At 44.1% G+C, this 25,138-nt stretch overlaps 1 protein-coding gene across 1 annotated transcript; it reads left to right on the top strand.

The window, feature by feature from the left end:
• Nucleotides 1-91: 91 nt before the first annotated feature.
• RGS10 (regulator of G protein signaling 10) lies at nucleotides 92-17,400 on the top strand. The gene is made up of 5 exons (XM_042863730.1): nucleotides 92-162; nucleotides 4,938-5,056; nucleotides 6,436-6,522; nucleotides 11,145-11,288; nucleotides 14,362-17,400. Exons 1-5 carry the CDS (start codon nucleotides 114-116, stop codon nucleotides 14,506-14,508), a joined length of 546 nt encoding a protein of 181 aa, XP_042719664.1. The 5' UTR covers nucleotides 92-113; the 3' UTR covers nucleotides 14,509-17,400.
• Nucleotides 17,401-25,138: the final 7,738 nt, after the last annotated feature.

Here is a 25,138-nt window from a genome sequence, read left to right as displayed (position 1 = left end):
GGCGCGGGCGGGAGGCGGCGCGCGGCGCCCGTCAGGAGGCGGCGGTCGGGGCGGGGCAGGCGCGGCCGCCCTCCAGCTCCGGGCAGCGCGGGGCCGCGCGGCCGCCCCGAGAGATGTTCAACCGCGCCGTGAGCCGCCTCAGCAGGAAGCGCCCGCCGTCAGGTAAGCGGGGAGAGCGATCCGGAGCCTCGCGGGCCGTCGCGCCCGGGCCCGGAAAGCGTGAGCGGGCGGGGCCGGAGCGCTTCCCGCCGGTGGGCGCCGTGAGAGAGCGGGCGGCCCCGCCGAGCGCGGGCCGAGCGGGGCTTCGCGAGCACGGAGCGGGACCTCGTCTGAGGCGGCGCGGGCGCTCCGCCTGTGGAGAGCTGCGAGCCCGCGAGGGGAGGGCGGGCTGCGAGCCGCCGGACGGCGGGGCTGGAGGGCACGAAGCGGGGATCTGCCGGGGAACGGCGGGCGTGCGGGCGGCAGCCGCGGTCTTTCCAAGAAAAGCCGAACGCGGCGTTTGTCAGCGTGGCGGTGATCCGAGGGACGCGCCTGGCGAGCGCTCCCAGAGATGCTCCAAAAGCAGAGCGTCCCCTTCGCTTCCTTCCTTATAGTTAAAAGTGGAATCCAGCTGTCGAAAGAGGACGTTGGGCCGCGCCGCGCCTCGCCGTGCAGGACCCGCCCGCAGCCGGCTCGTGGAGCAGCTCGCCCTCGGCGGGCGCCTGGCCGGGCTGCCCTGTGTTTCATAAGCTGGGATCATTAATTCCAGACTGACGGCCGCAGCTGGTAGGACTGCGGTGAGCACAGGAGAAGACGTGGTGCCGAGGGGTTTTAACGAGTAACGAAGGTCTCAGCTTCGTGAAGCATCCCGGTGAAAAGGGAGAGAAGCACGCGTGGTGCGTACGGGAGTTCTTCTGGAAGGCTGTGAGACGCTGAGAAGCGTTCTCCCCATGTTGTACAGCTAACGCGTGGTGCTCGTGGCGCTTCTGTCGTGCGGTGTGCCCGCAGCCCTGCCGCGGGGCCCGTTGCAGCAGGCAGGTGAGCGCCGCGCGCTGTGGTGCTGCTGCTTGGAAGCTGGCACGGCGCGCGGTGCTCGTGCAGGGCAGCGCCCCGGCTCAGCTGTGTCTCCGCATCTCCAGCGGTTTGGGTTTCCACGTGTTTTGTTGTTGAAAGCCCGGGCCAGAGCTGTGAGTTCATGTCGTGAGTTGCGTATTTTCGTGCCTGCGTTTGATGAATGCAGCTGCTGGCCGTTTTTGATGCTCTCTTTCAACTGGCAGTTGCAGTGTTGTTAGCGCTGCACTTGGCATTACATCTGCCCTTACAATGAGCCTTTATCCACAGCTTAATGTGGCAATATTGTTGTGTGATAGGGAAAAACTGCTTCTGTCAGATTCTTCCCTGACGTAGCTGTCCGGCTGACTGCCTGCTTGCTAGCTTAGCGTGGGCTTCTTTAAACTAACAGTGTGGTTAAGATAAGCACTTTATCATTTGCTGTGTTGGTGCAGCAGCTGGCTGTTGTGCACAGCAGAATGGCTGGATGCTCGGTGCAAAGTTTGCTTTGGCGGAGGCTGAGCTGTGTTGTTCTTCATGTGGTTGGCTGGCTCTCTGCTTCTTAGTTTCTCATCTGTTTAACAGACAGTGAGCGTTTTCCTATGGCATTAAGAAACAAGGAATGCAGTCAGTGCATTTGTTTATCACGTGCATTCCAGTTCTCAGTAACAGCAGTGCCAGCCTCCCTCACCTGAGTGGCCATGCTAACATGTGCTGTTGGGATATTAAATATTGGCATTGAGCTCATTATTCTGTGTGTGCATCGTGTCATGATATCATCAGACGATGTTAGCAGAAGAAAGTTATCTGCATAAAAGCTGTCCTTCAGAGGAGGTATCATTTTTAAGGTAATTTAGTAAAACCTTATGAACATGGCAATTATTGTGGGGAAAACCTTTCTTTCGTCCTCTAGAGTCTTAAAAAATTTTAGAAATGATGCATTAAATTTTCTAAATGAAACTCGTACGTGGAGCGGGGAAACGATCCTAACTGGGCTATGCTTCTGTATTCTAAACTTCATTTGATGGGGTGTAATAAAATCTCCAGCACTTCTAATATGTTTATAAACATCTCAAGGTGTTTCCTCCTGTCACGAGCCATGTGCAGCCTGCTTCGGACTGTGCTGAAGGGAAAGGGATGTTGCTGTTTCCAGTGGTGCTCAGCCTGAGGGGAGCGCTTGGGCTGCTTGTGCTGTGGCCTGGTGGCTGCCCGCAGTGTGTTGGGATGGGCTGCTGGGGATGGGCTGCTGGGGATGGGCTGATGGCACGTGTCCCTGGGGCTGCACACAGCGCTGTGCTGAGGATGCCTGCATTGATGCCCCAGACAGGGAACGAGTAAAGGGATCGCAGCCCATGAGCAGCACAGCAGGGCTCTGGGGTTGCACTGAGCTCGTTAGGTGAGGGGGCGGACTGAGAAACAGCATCCTGTAGAAGAGAGCTCGGTGGGAAGGGTGTTGTGGAGGCCCTTCCTTTCAGAGCCTAAATTTTCTCTGCTGAAGCTGGAGGAGGTGGTAGGAGAAGTGGAGAAGATCACAGGTTTTGGGTAAAGATGATGGGGGAACGTAAGTGGGTGGGGTTGGGTTGTGCTGTATGAGCTGGGAGTGAGAGTGGTTGAGGGAAATAGAGAGCTGCCTTGGTCAGATGAGAAAAGAGGGAGAGCAGCCAGAGGAAAGCAGGCCAGCGGTGTCCTGGGTGCATGAGAGCACTTGCTCCAGCCTCCTGACCAGAAAATGTTTTGAGGTTCTCATGGCATGCTTCCCTGCGTTGCATTGGCTCATTGGAATAAATGTTTTTCCAATGAGTTAGTCATCATTAAAAGCTGCCTAAATATCGGCTGGAAAGGGAACACTAGAAACAAAACCCCACTCCTGCACATTCCATGCTAAATTACATACTTAATAAAGGAATGGCCTGGTTCTTCAGGCCGTCAGCACCTGTGCACGGTGCTGCCATGCTGGTTGCAGGTGAGAGTGACTGTAACAAGAGCCAGCTGTGCGCTGCTCAATGTCCTCACTGTTCTCACCGAGATGTCACAGGTTTTACAACTGATGCACAGATACTTTGAGTCACATTCCTAAAATGAATTCTGCAAGAGATCATCGAGAACCACATGCTTTTGCTTGAGGGAGGGTGAAACTGGGGAGCAGGTAATTCACTGTGCCGTTGTGTCGTGTTCTAAGCCTGCTGTGGTGGGTTAGGGATAACCCTCAGGGTCTGACCTCCAAGCTTTAGCCTGTGGGCTCTGGGTGGGTGAGCAGTTGCTTTTCCTATGCAGGGCTGTAGGTACTTGGTGCTTCAGAAGCAGACCTGTCTCAGCTCTTACCTGCAGGATAAGCCTCTTTGGCTTGTATCCTGAACCTTTGTATGCAGGCGTGGAGACTTGCAGTCACGTAGGAAATTCCTGATCGGAGTCGTAAACATATCATGGAGGGAGACTGTGACTGACAAAGAGGAGACAGGATCTGCATGTGAGATGTTCATCTTGCAGTGCCCATGAGCTCAGTTGTTGTATGTGCATGTGTATGTATTGACTTGGGGTTTGAGTGTAGATTTCAGTGTTAGGGGCAGGGACGTAGGCTCTGTGCCTTCAGAAAGATGCCCTCTTTTGCAGCTTTGTAATTTCTCTCATATGGAATCCTATCGAGTAGAAATGGGAGATTTTAGTTCATTGAAAACAGTGGTCCTTCTTGCAGTTAGGAAGAGATTCTCCAGGTCTCAGTACGGCTTTGCCGAACTGCCAGTATTCTGTAGGGTTTTAAGCATAGCTACCAGCTGAAAAGGACATCTGATAGTATAGCTCTGCATAGATAGCTCTTGGAGATACTTGGTGAGGTTTTGTTTCAGGGGGGAGGGAGGGTTTTTATGGGAACATAAGCAGAAGTTACTAAGATCTTTATTTCCAGTAAGCTGGTAGGAAGAAATAAAGGGGTAACGAAAACAAATGGCAGCTGTACTGATTACCGTCGGAGCTTTATGCATCTGTTTGGTGTGTGGGGATCCCAAATAGTGACTGATTCCTCGTGGCCTGCACTTCTGCTGCCTTCCACAGACACTGCGAGTGTAAGAGGAAAGAAGGCCAAGCTCTTTGTGTGTATTTTAGAGTTTTTCAGATCAGCAGTAAAATTCCTGGAGTCTTCCCAAGTAATAGGTCTTCTGATGCGTAGCCAGCAAACAACTTTTTGGCATCGCCAGCCTTGAATGTGATGTACTTTCTATCCCTGGGATAGAAATATGCAGAAGTGCGTGCCGTCTGCCCTGGCTGGGTGCTGCCTGGCTGACGGAGAAGTTGTGGGTTCAGCCCAGCTCACCTTAAAAAAACAGAATTTCAGGGGACTTGAAAAGAAAGAAGCAAACAGAGCAGCCACCCAGCTACTGCGTGCCCACGTGCAGGTTGACTCAGCTGGAATGAAGCTCTTCTGTCAGCTGTCTTTCCTCCCATTAGAGTAAGTTAACGTGTTAGACTTGTTCTGCTCAACAAAGCATTGTGTTTCTTTCTCATTTTGTTTCTTGCCATTCCCTTGCAGTGATTCTTTTCTTAAAAATAAATTTAATGTGTGTGGCTGACCAGGATTTGATTATACGGCCGATGTCACTGCCTGCAGAACAAAGGCACACGATGCTTTTGCTGGCCAGACTGCGGTCACTGTGTTCCGCGTGCAAAAGGTGCTTGAACCCTCCAAAGCAGTGAGGGTGCCCACTGATGTGCTCATGAATTATCTGGCTGCGAGACGTTTTTCCCTCTTCAGATGCAAAGAAGAATTCCAATACGTGCATGTGTTTATTTTCAGTTTTATGGTGTTTTCTTTAAAGAGAGCAGCTGTAATCCGAAGGCGCACAGGGGAGCGGGGAAGAAATGCCTGTGGTATTAATCACCTCTAACAAAGATGGTGCTTTTCTCCATTTTTCCAGAGATAAATGACAGCGAGGGTCATCCAAGCAGCAGCCGCCAGAGCTTGAAAGGAACCTCAGAATGGGCTACATCACTGGAGAACCTCCTTGAAGATCCAGAAGGAGTTAAACGATTTAGGGTTGCTATATTACCTATGAATATTTATATACACTAACATTAGGATTTAAAGAGGAATGAGCCTCAACGCAAACGGTGCAGATGTGCAGTGCTGTAGGTACAGCTTGCAGCCTTGTCATTACATCCCCTGAGCAGGGGCAGCACAGGTACAGCTGTGGCATTTGCTGAGCTGCTGCTGTGGTGAATTGCTTGCTCATGTGAGGCGTACAGGAGATGTTTGGTCGCATCTTTCTAATTGGATCAGTCAGCTATTGCACAGATTAACAAGTTACTGTTAGGTAAACCACAACCCTGGAGCAATTGATCTCTCTTGCCAAGCGCTGTTAGTTACTGAGGACCAGTCCCACACTCTGTTCCCGTGTGTTGCCCTTACTTAAGCAGCTACAAACTGTCGCTGAGCCTGACTGCTCTGTGGAGCTCTGACTGTGTGCAGCAGCAGCTGTACTGAATAAAAAAAATCCCTCTAATTTGGCTACAGACCGGGGCTCGTGCAGCTTGGAATGCAGCCTTAGTGATGCCTTTTTGCCAAAGTCAGGGGGATTAGCTGTGTGAATAAGGACCAGCGGTCAAGTATGGCTTTGCTGGACCAAGCACTGATAAAAAGCCCGGGATAAAATTATTTCATCTCACACTGGTTTGAAAAGCAATGTAAACCAGAATTACAAAGCACTGCAATTACTGTGATTTAGAATTCTTATAAAAATTTCTCAGCGCCATTTAGTTTTTCGCATTGCTTCATCTCTATTTTCTAACTCTGAAAACTGAAAGTCTTGGAGCCATAAATATTTCAGTGGCTGCTTTTTATATATTAATTTAATGCACTTTTCCCCTCTGATTTTAAAATATGCTGCGCTTTTGGGGGATGTGCTTTGTCTAAACGCTGTTTAGAGACTGCAAATACATCTTCTGCTTTAGTTGCTTAAGTAAATTTATTGCCTCTGGTTTTCATATTTGGAAACGGCTGTTTCTAGAGATTTTACTCATTAGTAAATCAGACACAGAACAGGAATCTCAAGTGAGCTGTTGCTCTCGTTAAAGTAGAGCATTGTACTCACCTGCTAATGAATTTATACATTTTCAGATTTCCTTTTACTAAAAAATTATTCATGTTACTTAAGGAAGATGGAGGAAGCCTTCCTGTGAGTTACTGATAAGCTCTGAGGCAGAGCTTCTCCTGGAATGTGCTTTTAAAGAGCTGAAAATGCTGTTTGTTGGTGGTTTGATGCACTGTGCAGTGGTTTTGTTACCCAGTGTCACGGAAACTCGTGCCATGATAAAACCAGCCACAAGCAGCATCTTGTTTGAATAGCTGTAACAGGAAGAGAGAAAAACAATGGAGAAATTGGGTTCTAACATCTGTTGACTTTTCTTTTTCCCTAGGAGTTCTTAAAGAAAGAATTCAGCGAAGAAAATGTTTTGTTCTGGTTAGCGTGTGAAGAATTTAAGAAAACACAGGGAAAAAAACAGGTATGCTTCCTAAATAAATTCTACTCATCTGCAAGGGCTCTGTAGCAGAGATGGAGGTTGCTGAACGTGCTTCTTACGAGTGCAGATGCATGTATTTGAAGGAATGGCACTGAAATTATCCTGCTGGAATTGTTTGGAAACAAAGTTGGTTTTATTTCAAATCGAAACAAAATGCTGAAGTTGTCAAGTTTCCCGTTAGGAAAACTGAACATTTCGTTGTTGCTTTGGAATAGCAAGAGGTTGAATTCAGTAACACTGCATCATGCTTAAAGATGTCTAATTTACAACGTTGTAAAGCTTGATGGCTGTTACATGAAAATATACAACACTACTCTTAATACAGAAATGTAAAAACAAGAAAGAGCGCAAACTGTTTTACAATACCAAAATGGAATGCTTTCTCAAGTTACCAAAGCAAAAGGAAGTGAAGAACCATTTAGATTTTGTTTAAATATTTATTCACAGGGACATATGACCACAGAACATTTACATTTTAGTGAAAGCTGTAGTTTTCTAGTAACAAATGTTACATTGGAGATGTTTTAACTGTCCATTGCAGTCACTTTTTTCCACTGCGAGGATCTCTGCGTACATTAGTTCCAGCAGGAGCGCAGATTCTGCTTTCAGTTCTGCTTTGAAGCCTGGGGGGTCAGGCCTAAGATACGTCCCATGTTTTGTTTCTAAAAAGGTTTTGGAGATTTTTTTTATTATCTTTTTTTTTTTTAATCAGGGCAGATTTTTATTGGCTTTTATTTTTTGTACATCACACAATGTCTTTGCCAAGGGGTATGAAGCTGTCAGAGTGGATTTTAAAATGAAAATGGAAGATCCTCTTGTAAGGTTCCACATTTTGCAAGTGGATTGCAATAGTATTTTCCCTTGCTAAATCGTTTCCATCTTTTCAGCTATTACAGGATCGTAGATGCCAGTATAGGAAATGGTAAACTGCCATATGCAGATAGTAGCTTAGCAAGTACTTGAATGGATTGTCAAATGAATGGGCAGAGACTTGATTCCTTTCCATTCAGCTTAATTAATCAGTACTAATCATTGCAGTGTACAGCAAATAATGATTGGAGTCTGGTATGGCAGAACTATTACAAGCAGGCATAATAAATGTGCTTTGGAATGACACAGACTTGCAAGAAGTTTTTGTAGCTGTTGTTTACGGGTGGCATTGATTAGATAACTTACATGGCTAGAAAAAGCACTGTAAGTACAAATCCTAGCACTGTTTATGAGAGCAGTAAGCTTGAATGCATTTCTGAAAGTGACTTGCAGAAATTGCTTTGTATCTATCTTATGAGGGCTAAGTATTCTGACAACAACTCACTTATTTTATAACCTGCTTCTCATTAGAAGTGGCTTACCGCAGAAGCTAGCTCACAAGCTCAGATTTTGGTCAGATGAAGCAGATTTCAGTTTAACCTGGATTAAATCAGTTCTATTTTTGAAGCATAAAATAAACTCTGCATTACTTGACAAGAACATTTTTTTCTTGGTCAGCCGGAACTTGCACAAAGATCAGTGCATTAATAATCTGTTGTGCCTCGTGCTCTCGCTGTCCCTGCTATGCACTTTGGATTTGCACAGGCTGTGTCCCACTGAGGTGCTGGGCTCAGTGAGTGAGAGTGAATGTGAGCCATTGTGCAGCCAGGATTGCTTGACAGGGAACCAGAGGGAGTGCTGGCAAGGAGTAGCTTGGCTCTTGACTGTTGTATTGGCTCTAGACTAGTGATAGGAACACAGAAGGTGGGAGTGGGGGTCAGACCATACCATTCCATGTTGGTTTTCCCGTTCTGGCGAGCTAATACAAAATGCATGCCTATTTCAGAATTCAGGGGAGATTTTCATTATCTGCAGCCAGGCAGCAGTACTTGCCTAGGCAAGTCTTTGGGTGAACTGCATTCAGCCTGCTGTAGTGTGGAAGCACAAACTGTTACTCTCAGCTCAGGAAATATCGCTGTAATTCACAGGGAAAAGAAAAAAAACCTTTTGTTTTCTTCAGTTAAAATGGAAATGTAAATTTTAGGGAAGACTGGGGAGGAATTATGGCAAGTTTACTTGTAAATAGCAAGCTCTGCTGCCACCAATGTGATCCTCGTTTTAGGACACGTTTAATTATTGAAACAGGAGTGGTGGCAATAAATGAATGATGTTTAAATATTTTATTTGGGTTAGTCACGTGCTTGTTGCATTTGTGATTGTTAACAAAACAAAAAACATGCCCATTGCACTACTTTTCTTCTCTTGCAACTGGGCTTTAAAAATTACATTTCCTATAACGAATCTTTTCAAATATTGCAGAAATTCACCTAAATACATCAAGAAGTTTTGTGGAGGCCATCAGAACAAATACGAGTGTTGGACTTTATGATGTTGAAGGTCTTTTCCAACCTAAATGTTTCTACAATTCTATTCATATCCAGCAGTTCCTTCTGCTGCTACTTGTGTGGAATGTGGCAGCAGTTATACAGGACTGGGTCACACTACACAGCTGCTAATGGCTGGAGTCTGTTCTGATGAGTTCTGGGACTTCCATCCACCTCATTTGGGAACCGCATGTGCTTGAGAGCTGAATTTGACCTTGAGAAAGGAAGTGGGAAATAACGTCGCATCCATTTGGATATTGAAGGGGGTTTCTGTAGACAGTACTTTGTTTTCCAAATGGGTCCTGGCATGGATGCTGGGGCAAGCACACGGTTTTAAGTGGGAACTGCCAGAATTCCTTAATAGCCACCTGTGAGGAAGGTCCCAGCCTAAGTGTTTATAATTCAGAGTAAAGTCCCCTGTGTGGAGGCATTAATTTCAGGCTAATGCAGAACAAAGAATTCCACCCATTGAACTGGTAACATCGCTTTCTCCTCTGCTTGAACCTGGCTTTCCCTGAGTGTCATTTGGGGAATGTAGAAACCTACTGGCAGCTTGAACTGTAAATTCATTTATTTTTCTAGTCTTTGTTAAACTGATGCTGTACTGCTGGAACATAGATGTAGCTTAACAGTTGTTCCACGGGAAGCAGAACCTGTAGAGCTCAGTTGTGCACTACCATGTTTCTGCAGTACTGTAATGTCAGCTCTCCAGTGACATCAGTCCCCTCCACCACAGTGCTTTCACTTCCTTCCTTTGTCACTCTTCCTCACAAAATCCAGAAATCCACCCCATTTCACCAACCTCCCACGCAGTCTCCTTGTTCCCCCCATGTTCTCTAACTTCCTCACAGTACTTCTCTTTTCTCTCACGTTTCTCTTCAGGCCTTTCTTTGCTCTTTCTCTGTGGTGCCCACCTAGCTGAAGTTAAAGAGGCCACACTTCTGATTTATTAATTGCTCATTTAGAACAGACCTGGTTTACCCAGTGTCCCCTGATCTGTGAAACTGACAAGATCAAGGACTTTTATAAAGCAATTAATTGTGACCTAGTGCACCTGAGATAAAATAATGCATTCACCGGGTGAACAAGAAGGAGTCCTGGAAAATGTGTCCGTTTTCAGCAGAAAGAGAGTTAACTCTTAAGCATTACAAATTGTCAAACACGTGTTGCTTTTCTTCTAATTATCACCAAATGTTGATTCTCAGCTGTAAAACATTAAAGAAATTCCACGACTTGTTCATGGGCAAGGGCTTAAGCGCTTCCTTCTTCAAGCTCACTTCCTGCCAGAGATAGTCCTTTACTTCCTGCTGTCTAGAGACAGTCGCGTGTGAAATGTAATGGGGATTACTGATAGGTACCTACTGCTAATTATCGTACTGCACCTGCTGTTCAGCAGGCTTTGCTTTCAGTACGCAGAGCTCAGAATGCTGCAGCAAGGCTTATTTGGCAGTATTCTTCCTGGCTTTCTCTTATCTGATGGGCTTGCATTTAATTTCAGAGGATTTTGGCAACTTGTAGATTGCTTTGAACCTTAGGGATAATGGTAGTTATGGTCAAAATGTTATCAGTTACTGATTTAGCAAGAGAAGACCGCTGAAATCAGGGCAGACTGCTTTATGCAAGTAACACCTACCCGTATTTATCAGCTTTCAGGGCCTCTTAGGAGTCTTCTCTTTACTGTTGGCCAAAAAATAGCTGTGTTTCTTTTGATCTTGTACACTGTGTTGCATGTGAACTGCCCTGAGGTAAAAACACAGTTATGGCAATGCATGTAAGCTGTATTACAAGGTTATCTAGAAGCAGCATGCATTATGTACTAATTTGCTTAGTTTTGCCTAGCAGTGAGAGTAAGTTTCCACAGTATTGTTTTTCCCTCCAGGTTTTTGCACATCCCAATTATCTGCTAATAAAAATATTTTTTTAAGTAATGAAGACAGGGCCTCATTGGTAATTATGTGCAATTTTACACTGATTAACACGATTTTAGCCAGATTTCAACATCAGAGCTGCTGTTTAACTTAAGTGCTGAATACCTCCACCTTGCACTAGTGTCAGGGCAGGAGTTGGCATGCAGAGAGGTTTTTCTCCAGTGCAAATAGGTATGTACTTTTGTTTCCTTCTAAACTCAGGCTGTTTTGTTTTTAAGATGTGAATCTCAATAAGTAAGGTAGAGTACGCAATAAAAGTTTAACAAATATGGTGAATATTTCCCTAGTTAATAATTCTTTAAATAAATGTGTCCTTTTGCAGATGCGAGAGAAAGCAAAAGAAATATACATGACTTTCCTGTCAAGTAAAGCTTCCTCCCAGGTCAATGTTGAAGGGCAGTCACGTTTGAATGAGACAATTTTGGAGACACCTCATCCTCTAATGTTTCAGAAGCTGCAGGATCAGGTAAAGATTTCTTCTACTTGCATATGCCTTAGCTATTGTCTGCTTTTAATGGACGCTGGTTTAATCACAATTTGATATAGGAAAGTTAGGATTCTGCCTACTGCTGCCACCAGTGACGTGGGTTGAATTAGCAATTTGGCTCCTAGGTTGAAACAAAAATCAGTAGGCATGGAATTGATTCCCTTCCTCTGTAGAGTTGCTAACACAGACAGCGTGCCTCAGGTCTTGGTAGGGTCCGTTGGCAAGGAGACTCAGTGCAGCCATGTGAATTGCAATCAGGACTTTCCTGGAAAAGTGGATGAAGTTCGTTCCTGGGTTCTTCTGCCGGTAGCTTGAGAATCACCCAGTGACTTTGTGCCTGCGTTTTCCTGTGTATTCTCTTGTGCTGAGTCACGGCTGATGTTTGTTTCTGTAGTTGCCACTGGTTTCCTTGAGAGCTCAAGATTCTTCTCTTTGCTTTGTTTTGGTATTTATATTGATGTGAATATAATGAAATTTTTTGAAAGGCCTCCTCTTCTGTAACACCCAAAGCTTAGAAGAGGAGTTGGCATCTGCTTTGTATTTTCCTACAGAACTTGGGAGGTCTGGTAGAAATTGTGTTGTATTGCAGGTGGTAAATTTTCTTAGTTGTTAGTTTACTTTAAATCACAGGTTGTGAAGTGAGTTGTTCTCATCTGCAGCTTTCCAGCACTTGCACTGTTTTTAATTACTGTACCATCAGGACTACCTGATGTTCCATTTGGTTCTTTGTTACTTTTTGGGTTTTTTTTTCTGGAGAAACGGTACCCTGATTTCAACATTGGGCACCGATGGTGTTAGCAGGGCGCTGGCTCCATTACTAAAGTGATCAACTGACCGAGGAGGAGGACCAAAGTAGAAGTGAGGGAGGATCAAAGGCTGCTGTTTTCCAGGCAGATTCCTAGTCATTAGCAGTGGAAATGTCTGCAGCTCAATTTCTACGTAAAAAAGCAACATTTTTCATGGAAGAACTTCTGACTTGGGAAAAGGGAGAGATAGTACTCTGGCAAGTCTAAGCACTGCAGACCAGGCTAAGTGATTACATGATTATGAGTGTGGCTGGACAGGCTACCGGAGTTAGAATGTTTTCCAGCTTTACAAATGAGTGTGCGTGTCAGCAGCCAGGGGTTAGTCAGCTCAGGACTGAAAATATGCTAGCCCAGTGATAGAAGAGCCCCACTAGTGTGAGAAATGTTAAAACCAGAATGCAGAACACTTGGGCTGTTGCAGGTTTCCAGTGCATAAAGCTTCTGGTTTTTGCTGTTAGATGACAGTTCAGGAAGAGTTATGTTATTCTCTTGTTTTTGATTCCTGTAAAGTTATGTGTGTGTATAAATATGTATATATGTATGTACACACATAAAATGTGATCTCTAAAGAACTACTGTCAACTACTACAGGCAGTGTATGAAGTATAAAAAGCCAGAGTGTAGAAGCTCTGACTTTTCATCTGGAGCTCGTTTGGTTTCTGACATGGATGGTAACTAGCACTTCGGTTCTCCTGCAGACCTAGTGATTTAAATGGGCGTTGCTTCTGTTTGCAGCAGGGTTGCCTTGAATGTGCAGCTTGGAGGCAGTTGTTGCTTCTAAATGGTGTTGAAGTGGTTCGTAGAAATGCGTAGATGTCAAAATACTTGCAGGGTAAATGTGTCTGCTCTACAGAGGTGATGACAGCAAGGGAGGAAACAGAGAATTCAGCTTTTGCTGAATGTGTGTGGTTATAAAATCTTATCTGTTCTGTGTATTTGCCTTACCAGTTCTAGGGGTATTCAGAGAAGATCTTGATCCTGCAGTGCTCTTGCTGACTTAGGACATTTTAACAGACAGTGTCTTCCTCACAACATTTTTTTCCTGTAAGCTGATTTGATAAACATAAATATTTAGCCATCCCTAGGCTAAATATCTATGGAATTGAGCCAGCTCTAGGAATTGTAATGCGACCTCGTTTATCTTTATTAATTTAGGTCAATATCAAGGTGTTTTGGGATTATTTTTCAGTCTTCAAGACTCCCACAGTTTGAAATGTAAACTTAAATATTTGAATAGATAAACAAGGGATGGTTAGTGAAGTATTTTTTGTCCTTTATTTTGGATGGAGCATGTTCCAGGACTGACAGGAAAAGTAAAGTTCTGTTTGCTTGTCTCTGTGTCTGTTCAAGTTCCTTGAGGATGTGGGGGGAAAAATAAAAAATGTAGTTTGAGATTTATTTTTCCTTTCAAACAATTGTATTACCCAGTTGTACTTTCAGCTAGAAACGAGGCCTGTAAAGGTAAATCTCCAGTTATCCATGCGTAATTTATCCAAACATGCAGGCCAGAATCCAGAAATTCCTCCTGGAAATTCGGTTACTTTGGGACAATAAAATGTAATGAGTCATGAATGATGGCTCAGGGAGGCAAAGTGTAGACTTCACTGTTGCCTTGGTTATAGTTCTGAGGTTTTCTTTTTTTCTTCCCTGTTGTTTGAAGACCAAGCAAAATATAGCGCCAATTTTAACACTGACCAGATTCCATCCTCGTCTCCAAAGCCTTTTTTTTTTTTTCCTAGAAAACTCCAAATGAGTTCTATCTTTTTTGTCTGAAATAGGTACAAATAGAAGAGAAAGCAGATGCATGGGCCTGGACTTGGGCCCTGAAAGAAAAAAGCTGTTCTCAGGCTGTGCTTCCAGGCTGAATGTATGCTGGCTGTAGAAAGATGGGCAGGTTTTCAATTCTCTCAGTGCTCTGCATGTGTAACGGACTAATGCAGTTAGAACAGCACATAAAAGATACCTGTCTTTCTTCAGCTCTGCTTCATTCCTCTGGATAGGTTTTCAGTTGGCTGTCATGAAAACTGTAATCTGATTCTTAAACTAATCCAGACATTATTGCAAAGCAGTGACTGTGGAACCTACAGTCTTGTTTGTTCCGTGCAGTCAGTGTCATGACTTTAGTAACTGCAGTACTAGCTTTACTAACAGAACAACAATAAAGTAAATTCATATACTGTCCTTTTAATTTAAAATGTAGTTTTAATGAGGTCATTGTTTTTTGTATTTTTGTCTCCTCTCACCAGATATTCAATCTCATGAAATACGACAGCTACAGCCGCTTCTTAAAGTCAGACATATTCCTAAACCATAAGAAGTCTGAGGAGCAAGAGGAGAATTCATCAGAAGCTCAGACTGCAGCTAAAAGAGCATCGAGAATTTACAACACATGATACAATGGATCTCATTAGGAGAGGCAATATAATAGTTGGATTACACTCAGGAACAGTCTAGGTTTATAAGCAGTTGCATTTAGGGCTTGAAAAGTTCAAAACCTTTTTAGGAGATACTTACCTTCTTAATTGCTTGAACGACTAATAGTTTTTGCAAGACAGCAAGTAACCAAGCACCTATCGAAAGACTGTTTCCTAGCTAAAAGGCTGAGCTATTCCTCCACAGTATGAATTGCATTTAATATTTCATAAGTTGAGCTTTCAATTTCTTTTTTTTTTTTTTTTGTGGAGCATCGTGATGCAAAGAAACGGGAGATAGGGTCTTTTGTCATCCATGTGAGGTTGTTGTTGTTTTTAAATGTTTGCCTTCCGTTTTTCATTTGTGCCTGGCTTTTACTTTCCACGTTGTTGGGAGCAACTGTTGAGGAGTATGTTTTAAGTTATTTTGTGGATGAATCGTTCATAGGAAACCAAAATTGAGGGACAGCATCTTTTAGGGTTAGGATCAATAGAATCCCATCTGACTCCTCTCTTAAAATGTCACTTTTTCTTTCAAAGAGATAGATGCTTTGCTTTGCCTTTAGTTACGAATCATAACAATTTCCTGGTCATTATTTTCATTTCTGTTTTTCTTAAATTCCTACACTGTTTTTGCTGTAGACAATCACCTTCTTCACAGAATGGAACCTATGCTACCTTTGGAACCAAAGTTCTTAAATAGATGGAATCTCTGAGGAACTCCTAACAGCCATTGGGAAATTTGACAGTTGAGATCCCACTTCAGATACGCCCAGTTCAGCACGTCCTGCATGTCAGCTCAGTTGTCTGTCACATCAGCATCAGGTGCCAGTACTAGAAAGCAGCTGTGTTTTCCTAGGCCACCTCAGTCCTGCAGTGTGACCAGAGTCATTCTCCAGAGGGCCAGCCAACAAAGTCTGACTTGGTTTTATTAAAATCTTTCTACTAAAGTCAACTTGCCAGTGTTACTAAATTGCAATTACAATTGGAAAAGCAGAAATAGCTACAAGCTGTATTTATGAGTGTAAATGTATAGACTATCTCTGTTTCACTTTCATTATTTACTCTTTCATTTTTTGCACTGCTTGTCTTGATCTTCTGTTTATGTGCTGGCTAGTCAGATTGCACAGTTAGGTTTTCATATAGTTTTGTTATTTTTGTTGGGAAGATCATAAATGTCACACATTGCTTTCACTATCAGTGTTATTAAAACTAGGTTTGGGCTGTAGACTTTGAGGATACGGATTCTTTTCATGGCCTTGATTATGACTTTGCTTAACTCTGTTCCATTCTTGAAGGTTATGTGTAAAGAAAATGGTTTCTGGGGGTTTGTCTCATATTTAAGAGCAGGAATGGAACTTCTGATTCTTCTCTCAGAGCTAAACAGCCTGTTCATTCTTAGGAAATTAAATTTTAAAAAGGAAATGTTAGAACTCCCCCCATATGCACATTTTAAGATGAAAATTGCATTAAAATTACCTTTTTTGCTCCCAGAGGATTTAAAAGGGAAGTCATACTCTTGCTTCGGGCACTTCAGTGTTGTCTGTTCTCATACTTCTGTTGTATTTCAATGTTTTGCTGAATAGGAATGAAGTGAGTATGTGCATGGATCCTTTGTTTTAATGCAGCCTAGGAACTGCAACTGTCCAGTTCTGGACTTGCCAACTATTTGTAATCTCAGGATCACCTCTTTTGAAAATTGACTATCACAATGAACTCTTAACCCCTTCCACTGCAAGGGATGGAACTTCTGATGCAATTAAGTCCTTGGGAGTGGGCTGCTCGAACACATTTAGGAGCTAAGATTTGTCTCTTCCCAGTAATTATGGCAGAAGTCTGTGTGATGTAGGAAAATGTAGGGTGGGGACCTTCGTGGGGAAAGTGCAGAATGAATTCTCACCACATTCATCACGGGGATGTGCAGGAGATTCATTTTAAATCATATTGATTTTAAAAATGCACAATTAACAGAGAAAAGTCTTTGACGACCAAGTTTTAAAATAATAACAATAAATTAAACCAGAGGTTGTATGAACAATGGTAGGGCATTAAGAGAACATACTTGTATGTAACTGCTCATAAACAGCTCTTTCCTTTGCAATACATTCACTTTCATGTACTGTATTATTTGCTTGGTAACAGCAAATGCTTTGTGGGAGCAGACACAAAGGTGCTCTATTCTGCTACCAGCCAAAAGCTACGCTAATATCAGTGAGTTTTTCTAGCAGCACTTCAATGCCTGTGATGTTTATTTCAGTGTCTGTGATGTTTTAAAGATAATATACCTAAATCCACAAAATTCTTAATCTTTGTATTTCTCTTTTGCCTCAGCAGTGAAAAGTTTGTTGCCCATTGTCTGTCTTTCCAAGAGTTGTGGTGTCCCACTGTGGGTTTTTTTTTTTGTTAAAGATGCAGCAACTAGAGTTGCAGAAATCAAATTTGTACTGAGTAGATGAACTATATTGCTCATTAAGAGAACAAATGGAGAAAAACAGTGCAAGCGCATGTCTGTAATTGCAGCACATATGTATGTGGAGGATGTGATTGGTTCCTGATGATGTAATCACTGACCCAACTTTGTGAAATATATATATTTCTCAAAGAGACATATAACAAAGTGCACAGACAAAAGAAAACACTTCACTATGAGAAAATCCTGTGTTCCGGTAATAACTGTAAACTTTGTGTTGAACCTCATGCTGTGAGTATTGATTACTGCTTTATTTAGAGGTTAAAGGCAGGAAAGGTCTATTTTTTTTCATAGAATTTATGCTGAAGATGTAAGCACAAAAAGCTGCCTGATCACATGCCTAAAACTCTTCCCTAATGTGTGTTTCTCTGCTAAACATTAAAATATTCTACAAGTATACTAAACCTGTACACTGATTGCTGTTTTATTTTGAAAGCAGTTTGAGCCAAGATCAGTTCAAGCTCTGTAGTCATCCCATTTTCTGCTTTCATTCTCTGTTAAACACTTGCTGATGTTCCCTTGTCCCTAGCAGGATGCTTTTTTCTCAAAAGATACAAGAGGACAACACTGGATTCCATTTTGGGGTCAAGTGTTTCAGCATGTAGCAGAAAATCACTCAAACAGCAGAATATGTTTGTACCTTCACCTCCTATTTCTTTGTTTTTATGACATGTCTTTATGTTTGCTTCAAGTTGGATGTTGAGAGTTTTAGATAAAGGCTCAGAACCCACTTGTATTTTACTGAAGGTTCAGATGGACTTAAATGAGGAGCATTTGCATCTGGGTTCAGACCCAGTTAGGTCTCTGGTACAGAAAGAGGAGAACAATCTTGTTTTTTTTTTTTTCCCCACCCTAAAAACAGAGCAGCAAGCCTTACAAATTCAACATGTTTTGTGAGATATCATCCTGCTAGTATGCCAGAACAGTGGTTTGTGTCATAGTGTTCTTTATCCTGTCCCACAGGCAGGTCTCTTGTTTCCAATCTAGCACAGCTCACGTCCAAGGGCCTAGAGTGTTCCTTTGCTTTTAATTGTGGCTGCTAGACTGCAAGGCTGCAACTCGAGGTATCTTTACAGTATCACCCTACAAGCACACACAGTGCTTTGCGACTTCTGGTCATGGTGCAGTAGAAGCTTTGTTATAAACAAGTGGAAGATGTTTTTCATCAATACAGCTTCACCTCATATCTTGGCTGCTTAGAGTGGCAAATCAGTTTCAGGTAGGAGCTAAAAAGTACCCAACACTAAAGTGTTTTGGATGGTGAGGGAAGAAAGAATGTTTTGTAGACCTCCATTCTCTGGATAAGTGAAATAATGCCACATTTAACAGCACCCTCTCCTGGTTCCTGGTGGAATAACGTGTAGGGATGTCAATAGCTACTGCTGCAAATAAAGGAGGCTAACAGTTCATTAGATTTAAGGGGAAAAAAAACCCACTTGTTGTCTTCCTGTAGGCAGTAAATGCAGTTAGGTTAAAATATCAAACTAAAATGGCTCTGTTTATTATTAAAGGCATTCGGTATTGCTTTCATCTTAGCATACCTAGAACTTGAGAGCATCACTATATGTAAGAAAACTCATTCAAATTGCTTTGAAAGCTGACATTATAAAGCACATAGTGCTCGGCTTCCTAAGCAAACTGCATGTGAGAACTGCTACAAAACAGCTACAAAACGGCCAGCAGTTGTCCCTTCCCCCACTACTGTTCGTTCTCTTGAGCTGTGCATTTGAATCTGTGAATGACAGGGCATTTCCTCAAGGAAACAGTGACCAGCATGCCGAATCGTGTAGGCCAAGCATGAGGAACAGGTACCATTATGCCTATGCTTCTACACTACTTTTCTTTAGCTTTTACAAAGATAAGTACTTGTAAGCAAAAAACATTGCTTCCTTGCATTTCTGTGTTACTCTTTTTCACTTTCTACATAGCTGTACAAACTGGAAAAAGGTTAGCTGAGAAAAGCAGCAGTGCATTGGGTCAGGACAGGGAAGGGGAAGTGTTACCCACCCTCTCATGTCTCAGGCAGGACTCATTTCACTGCTAACTGGGTAACGTGGTCACAGAGAGGCTGCTCCAGGGATACTTCGGCAATACTGGCTGTGGAGCTTGGTGTGCTGAAAGTGCTGTCAGTAGGATGTGCTGAGGCTGGATGAGAAATGCATAGGGGCTCTCCTTTCTCTTTGCAATAGATTCCAGCAGTGTCAGCTGATCATTTCCTTACTGGAGCGTGGCTGCAACAAGTGTGGCTCTGCGTGTATTTTTCTGAAGGAAGCCCAGGTCCATCTGCAAGTTGGTTGTCCTGTCTGGCTGCCACCCCGAGCCCCACGGAAATCTTGGCACATAGGGCTTCCACAAAATGACATGTCAGCACACACTTTGGCTGGCAGGAGTGCAGTTGAAGCTGTATCAGCATTAACAAATGCTGTTTCTGTTCTTTGCAGTCCTGTCTCAGCTGCCTGTGGAATATCACTGCTTGAGTCTACTTGATTAGATAGACCTGGAATGTTTTTCCATGTCATTAATAGAAAGAGATGGGACTTGAAATACTTGGCAAGGTGATGCTAACAATTGCAGCAGTACAGCTCAGTGGTGCAGTAACAACAACAAAAAAGGGACCAAATTGGAAGTAAATAGAATGTTCTGTTTTTTTTTTAAATTATTAGACTGCAGAAACAGTCTGGTATAACAGTTTCTCAGTTCTATTTCTGTACATACTAACATCACAGGTTTTCCACGGCTTGTATGAAAATAGGCTCATTGCATCTGCAGCACACACAACTTATAGATGTCGCTTTCATGCTTGAAATGGAACCAGACAGCAGAGTATAAAGAAAAAGCACAAGGCCTTTCTCTTAGTCTGCAAAAACACTGAGGGATTAGGAAACACAAAGCTTGGAAGACCAAAAACAGCACTGCACACAGCTCCCTGAGACCAAATAGCTCAGCACACAACCAAGTCAGAGTGGCAAATTTTTGATGCTTCCTGCAGGAGCATATCGCTCCCCAGTGAATAGGAAATCCATTCCTGCTGCTTTTCTAGTTCTGTACTCCACCATTAAAAAATAGGATTCTGAACATCCCAACCAGAATGCTTTTCCTTTGAAATCCAAAGATTAAAAGATGACCTCTTGGATAAAAATAAGCTGTTACCTAATGAACATAGCAGGACTCATAGAATACCTCTGACTGTTTCTCACTGCACATCTTTGATACCATATCTCATTAAGGAAAAACTAAATTAACAGGTTTTTTTAGATGGAAGCTTTCATCCTGAAGCTGAAAGAGGACAAGCTGCTTGTTTCTTCCTTTCATCCCTTTCCCCACCCACTTCCTGTTCTACTGTAAAGAAATAAGCAAACTCTTTGTGATCTCTGCTTTGCGAAGGTTTCATGTCCCAAGCTGCTTAGTAAATTGTCAAGCCTCCACCAGCAGATGTCTGGAAGTGACAGCAGCACTGCAAAGAATTAAGTAAATTATTTCCATCTCAGGATTGGTCTTGTTCACTATTTTATGTAGCTTCTAAGCTTTTTCCATCCACTTGGATGAATATTTGTGTATCATTTACAGAACATGAACAAAATCTCTATGAACCAAAATTTCCAACCTCAAGGCAACTTGTTATTTTTGGAGGCATCATTAGGCCTTGGGCAAAGGCTTAAGGGAAGTTTTATCCTCTGTAGTTGGGCCAATAGCACTGTAAACTTAAAGATGAACTGTCTTTTTCTGAGCTCACAATTAGGCAACAAACCAACCTCTTACCCACTAGCAGTAGTCAGAAAACTACTGAGTGTGGCAATTTTTTTTTTTTTTTTTTTTAATTGTTTGTGTTTGTCATTTTGACTCTTTGCTCTGGTTTGCCAAAAATTCCTTTCATGTGAAAATGTGGAATGTTCTTCTGTGAGAGGAAAGCTGCCAAGAACTGAATTGGTCTTCTTTCCTCTTTTTTTTGCTCCCCCTCTCCCCCACTTCAGAAGAGAGACAGTGAGCTAGAAATACAGAATTTGGAACTGATGAGTTTGGTGTTTGTTTTTTTTGTTTGTTTGTTTGTTTTTTTTTTAAAGGGCTCAGCATTTTCAGTGAGGGATACCCAAGGATACCAGTGCCACTGACCCCCAAGAAGATGGACTGCACAAACAGCAAAATACATACATGAGTGCTACCAGAAGCAGCTTGTGCTCAGGGTTGTGCTTCTAAGGTTCAGCTGTGTGCATATGTAACTGGAAGCACAGGAAAGCTCTCAAGCTGGATAAGGAGAAAAAAAAAAAAGGGGGGGGGAAGCAGGGAACAAGTCAGCCTATATATAAAAAAGCCTTCACAATTTTCTGAATAAAACTTCTACATGCAAAGCAGTGACCATTTGACATAAATGAAGGGAAGGGACACTAGCCTGCATTCAAACTAGTTTCAGGTTTGATCCCTTGAAATGAGTGGAAACAAGACTATTTGAACAGTGCATCTGTGCCATTAGTTGCCTCACCATCATTTCTTAGTTTGCCTGCAGATGGGATGAGCTGAGTTCTATAGTCTCTAAAAGCATGACATGGGTATGTCCAGCCAACTTCAATTCCACATGTGTGGCAGCAATCTCCTATTGAGCAGCATCTTGTGCCAATGCATGTTTTACTTCACCAGGTCGAGATTTATGAGCATCTGGGCTACAGCAAAACAAAGCACCCACTTCAAGGGGCTGTGCAGCCCTTGTCTCCACCCCTTCTCTCCCACCCCAAATGCTTTGTGGTCTCTGCCTTGCTCCTTAACCCCTCCTAACCTGTGTAAGCATAAATACTTTGGGATTATTACTTCTATTTCCTCCTTCATATCCATCTCCAAGGCTTATAAATAAAGCATTTAGAGGTGATTTTGCTCGTGGGTGATCCCCAGGCCCAAGCTGTTGTGCAAGCACTGATGCCTGGAACACTGCCTTGGAGTTTCCAGGGCTATTTGCTTTCTTAAAATCTTTTTCTTGCGGTGCACTGCTTATTTGTCTTTTTCTCTCCTATTTTTTTTGCATGCAAAGAGAAAATGGCAGATAAACCATACTATAAACTGAACATCTACCCCACCAAAACGGTGCTGCAGCGCCCCGCTCTGAGGTACCTCAGTGCTTCCCGCCAAAACGGTGCTGCAGCGCCCCGCTCTGAGGTACCTCAGTGCTTCCCGCCAAAACGGTGCTGCAGCGCCCCGCTCTGAGGTTCCTCAGCGCTTCCCGCCAAAACGGTGCTGCAGCGCCCCGCTCTGAGGTACCTCAGTGCTTCCCGCCGAAATGCCGCAGCTGAGCATGAGCTGCACTGCGCTCCCTGAGAAACCTCTGTGTCTCCTGACTGAACGCTGCTGTTAACCCCTCGGAGGCACTTCACCTAGCACTGTTGCCCTGTCCATGCTTGGCGTTACCTCGGTTTCCCGAGCAATGCCCAGCACTCAGAAGCAGCCCTGCACTGTTTCTACACCCATTTCTACCCACCACAGACTGCCATGCAGGCCTGTGTGCCTGCACAGCTGTGTCACTGAGGATGTGATGGCCATCCCCAGAGCTCACAGACATGGCATCAGAGGGAGAAAGCCACCAGGTCCTGCACAAGGTAATGGCGTTTTTCATCCTCTACCACAGTATGTAACTCAGTCTTTTCACCTTGTCTGTATTACTCTGTTAATAACCAGCATTGTTCTTTCCTGGTGTGATACTGCTCCCCGAAGCCTTCATTGTGCTTTAGGTTTATATTTGTTCATAGCACATACACACATTGATCATAAGTTGTTCTGCTGAGATCCCCAGTGACTAAAAAGCATCTGCACTTCTGTTCTTCTGGGTGTGAGTCTCAGCCCTTCCCAGTAAAGAAGTTTGCAGCTTTGATGATGTTACCGTGTTTCCAATTAGCTTCCAGCATGAACAAGGACAGGCGTGGCAGGAGGGCTCCTTGTCAGCCAATGAAACAAGGGCTGTCCTTTTCTGCCAGGACAGCCATCTCACGCCCAGCAGTGAGGCCAGATAGTAAATACATATTTACAAACCCTTGTCCCTCAGGGGTCTACAAGAAGTCAAAGGTAGTCAGAACAGGTGGGTCACACATCTGAATTTAGAAGGATGTCCCACTCCCTTAGCTCTCCAAATACATTTGGTTCAAGTGGACCAGTGCTTAACCTCAGTCACCCCTGAGGAAAATCACTGCAAGATGGGCAGGCTGCTCCTTCCCAGCAGCTGCACCATTTCATGGGGCTTTGGTCAGCCTCCAGCTTCCCATTGCAGCACAAGAGCAGCACTGTCCTGCAGAGCAGAAGGCACCAGTCAGAGCCTCAGCAACATGGGAGGCACTGCACAAGCAGTGACTCACAGACTTTCTGCTGGGGAGCTCAGGCAGTGAGGACAGGGCAGACACTTGGGCTGATAAAATGACTGTTGCCTTGAGAATAGCGCTTCTTTAAAGAAAAAGATCCTTTCCTTGTACTTCTTGCTTTCCAAAACCAAAACAAACAAAAAATAAAATGAGACCAATCTACCCCTGTTGTAGCTGTACTGGTATAGGTGAATCTACAGCAAAAGGAGGTTTTGCTCTATCTTGCAGTGAGTTGCTAATGGCAGCATGGATGTGCTGCAGGTTGCCTCTGCCACAGCCAAGCTCACCAGGTACTTTTCCCCAAATGCTCCAGGCTCCACCAAGCCAGGAACCACATTCACTTCTACAGATAACAGCACTAATTTAAATTTGATTTAATCAGGTGACAGCTTTTGCATCCGCTGTAGGACTCATTAAGTTAACAGATCAGCGTTTTGGGGACCTTAGGTAAAATTATTTCAGTTGACAGAAGCCAGAAATGCAATCTTCACCGCCACCTTGGCGCTGGGATTCGTCAGACTCAGCCAGTCCCTGGCGCCGCGGCTGGGAGCAGAGGTTTCGTTGTGCGACCTCCGCGCGGCTCCGCCACGGCTCGGCGGCGGGAGCGGCGCGGCCGGCAGGGGGCGCCATTGTGCCACTTCCCGGGCTGCGCAGCGCACTGCTTGGCGGCCGCAGGGGAAAGGCGCTTTTAGTAGCGGTGAATTTGCAGGCTGAACTCATGCCTGACTGGCCTGGGCAGGAAAGAGGCCGCAGAGGCTGACACTGAGGAGCAGCGGATATAGCTCAGGCATGCTGCAACTGAAACCTCCTCAAGTCCCCGATTCAGGGCTTGTAGCTCGTAGAAGAAGCCAGCTGAGGTCATAGAATCATTCAGGTTGGAAAAGACCTTAAAGATCAAGTCCAACCACGACCTAACCATACTACCCTAACAACCCTCTGCTAAATCACATCCCTGAGCACCACATCCAAATGTTTTTTAAACACATCCAGGGATGGCGACTCAGCCACCTCCCTAGGGAGCCTACTCCACTGCTTAACAACCTTTTCTGTAAAGAAGTGTTTCCTGATATCCAACCTAAACTTACCCTAGTGCAACTTATGGCCACTTCCCTTCATCTTGTCACCTGTTACCAGTGAGATGAGACCAACCCCAATCCCACTGTAGGCACCTTTCAGGTACTGGAAGAGATCAATAAGGCCTCCCCTCAGCTTCCTTCTCCCCAGACTAAACAGCCCCAATTCCTTCAGTCTCTCCTCATAGGCCGTATTCTCCAAGCCCTTCACCAGTCTTGTTGCCCTTCTGGACCTGCTCCAGCACCTCAGTGTCCTTTCTGTATTGAGGTGCCCAGAACTGAACGTAGTACTCAAGGTGAGGGCTCACATGCACCAAGTACAGGGGCAGGATGACTTCCCTAGTCCTGCTCACCTCAGCATTCCTGATCCAAGCCAGAATGTCGTTGGCCTTCTTGGCCACCTGGGCACACTGCTGGCTCATATTCAGCCAACTGTCCATCAGTACACCAAGGCCCCTTTCCATCAGGCAGCTTTCCAGCCATTCCTCCCCATACCTGTAGGGCTTCCTGGGGTTGTTGTGACTAAAATGAAGGACCCAACACTTGGTCCTATGAAACTCATACAGTTAACCTGTTACAGTTAACCTCATACAGCCCATCAATCCAGTCTATCCAGGTCCCTCTGTAGTCTGCATGTCACAAGACACGAGGCAACAACAGGAAAGGGATAGCTGGGATGAAAGCAACACATCGAAGAGAGGGTATTTATAAAGGATTTTGGGGGTCTCCTGGTATTA

The sequence above is a fragment of the Lagopus leucura genome, unplaced genomic scaffold, assembly GCF_019238085.1.
Source record: "Lagopus leucura isolate 7727_CA_CO unplaced genomic scaffold, USGS_WTPT01 Super-Scaffold_741, whole genome shotgun sequence".
Classification (NCBI taxonomy): Eukaryota; Metazoa; Chordata; class Aves; order Galliformes; family Phasianidae; genus Lagopus; species Lagopus leucura.
The sequence above is the reverse complement of the archived record's forward strand: the minus strand, read 5'-3'. Positions and strand labels throughout refer to the sequence as shown.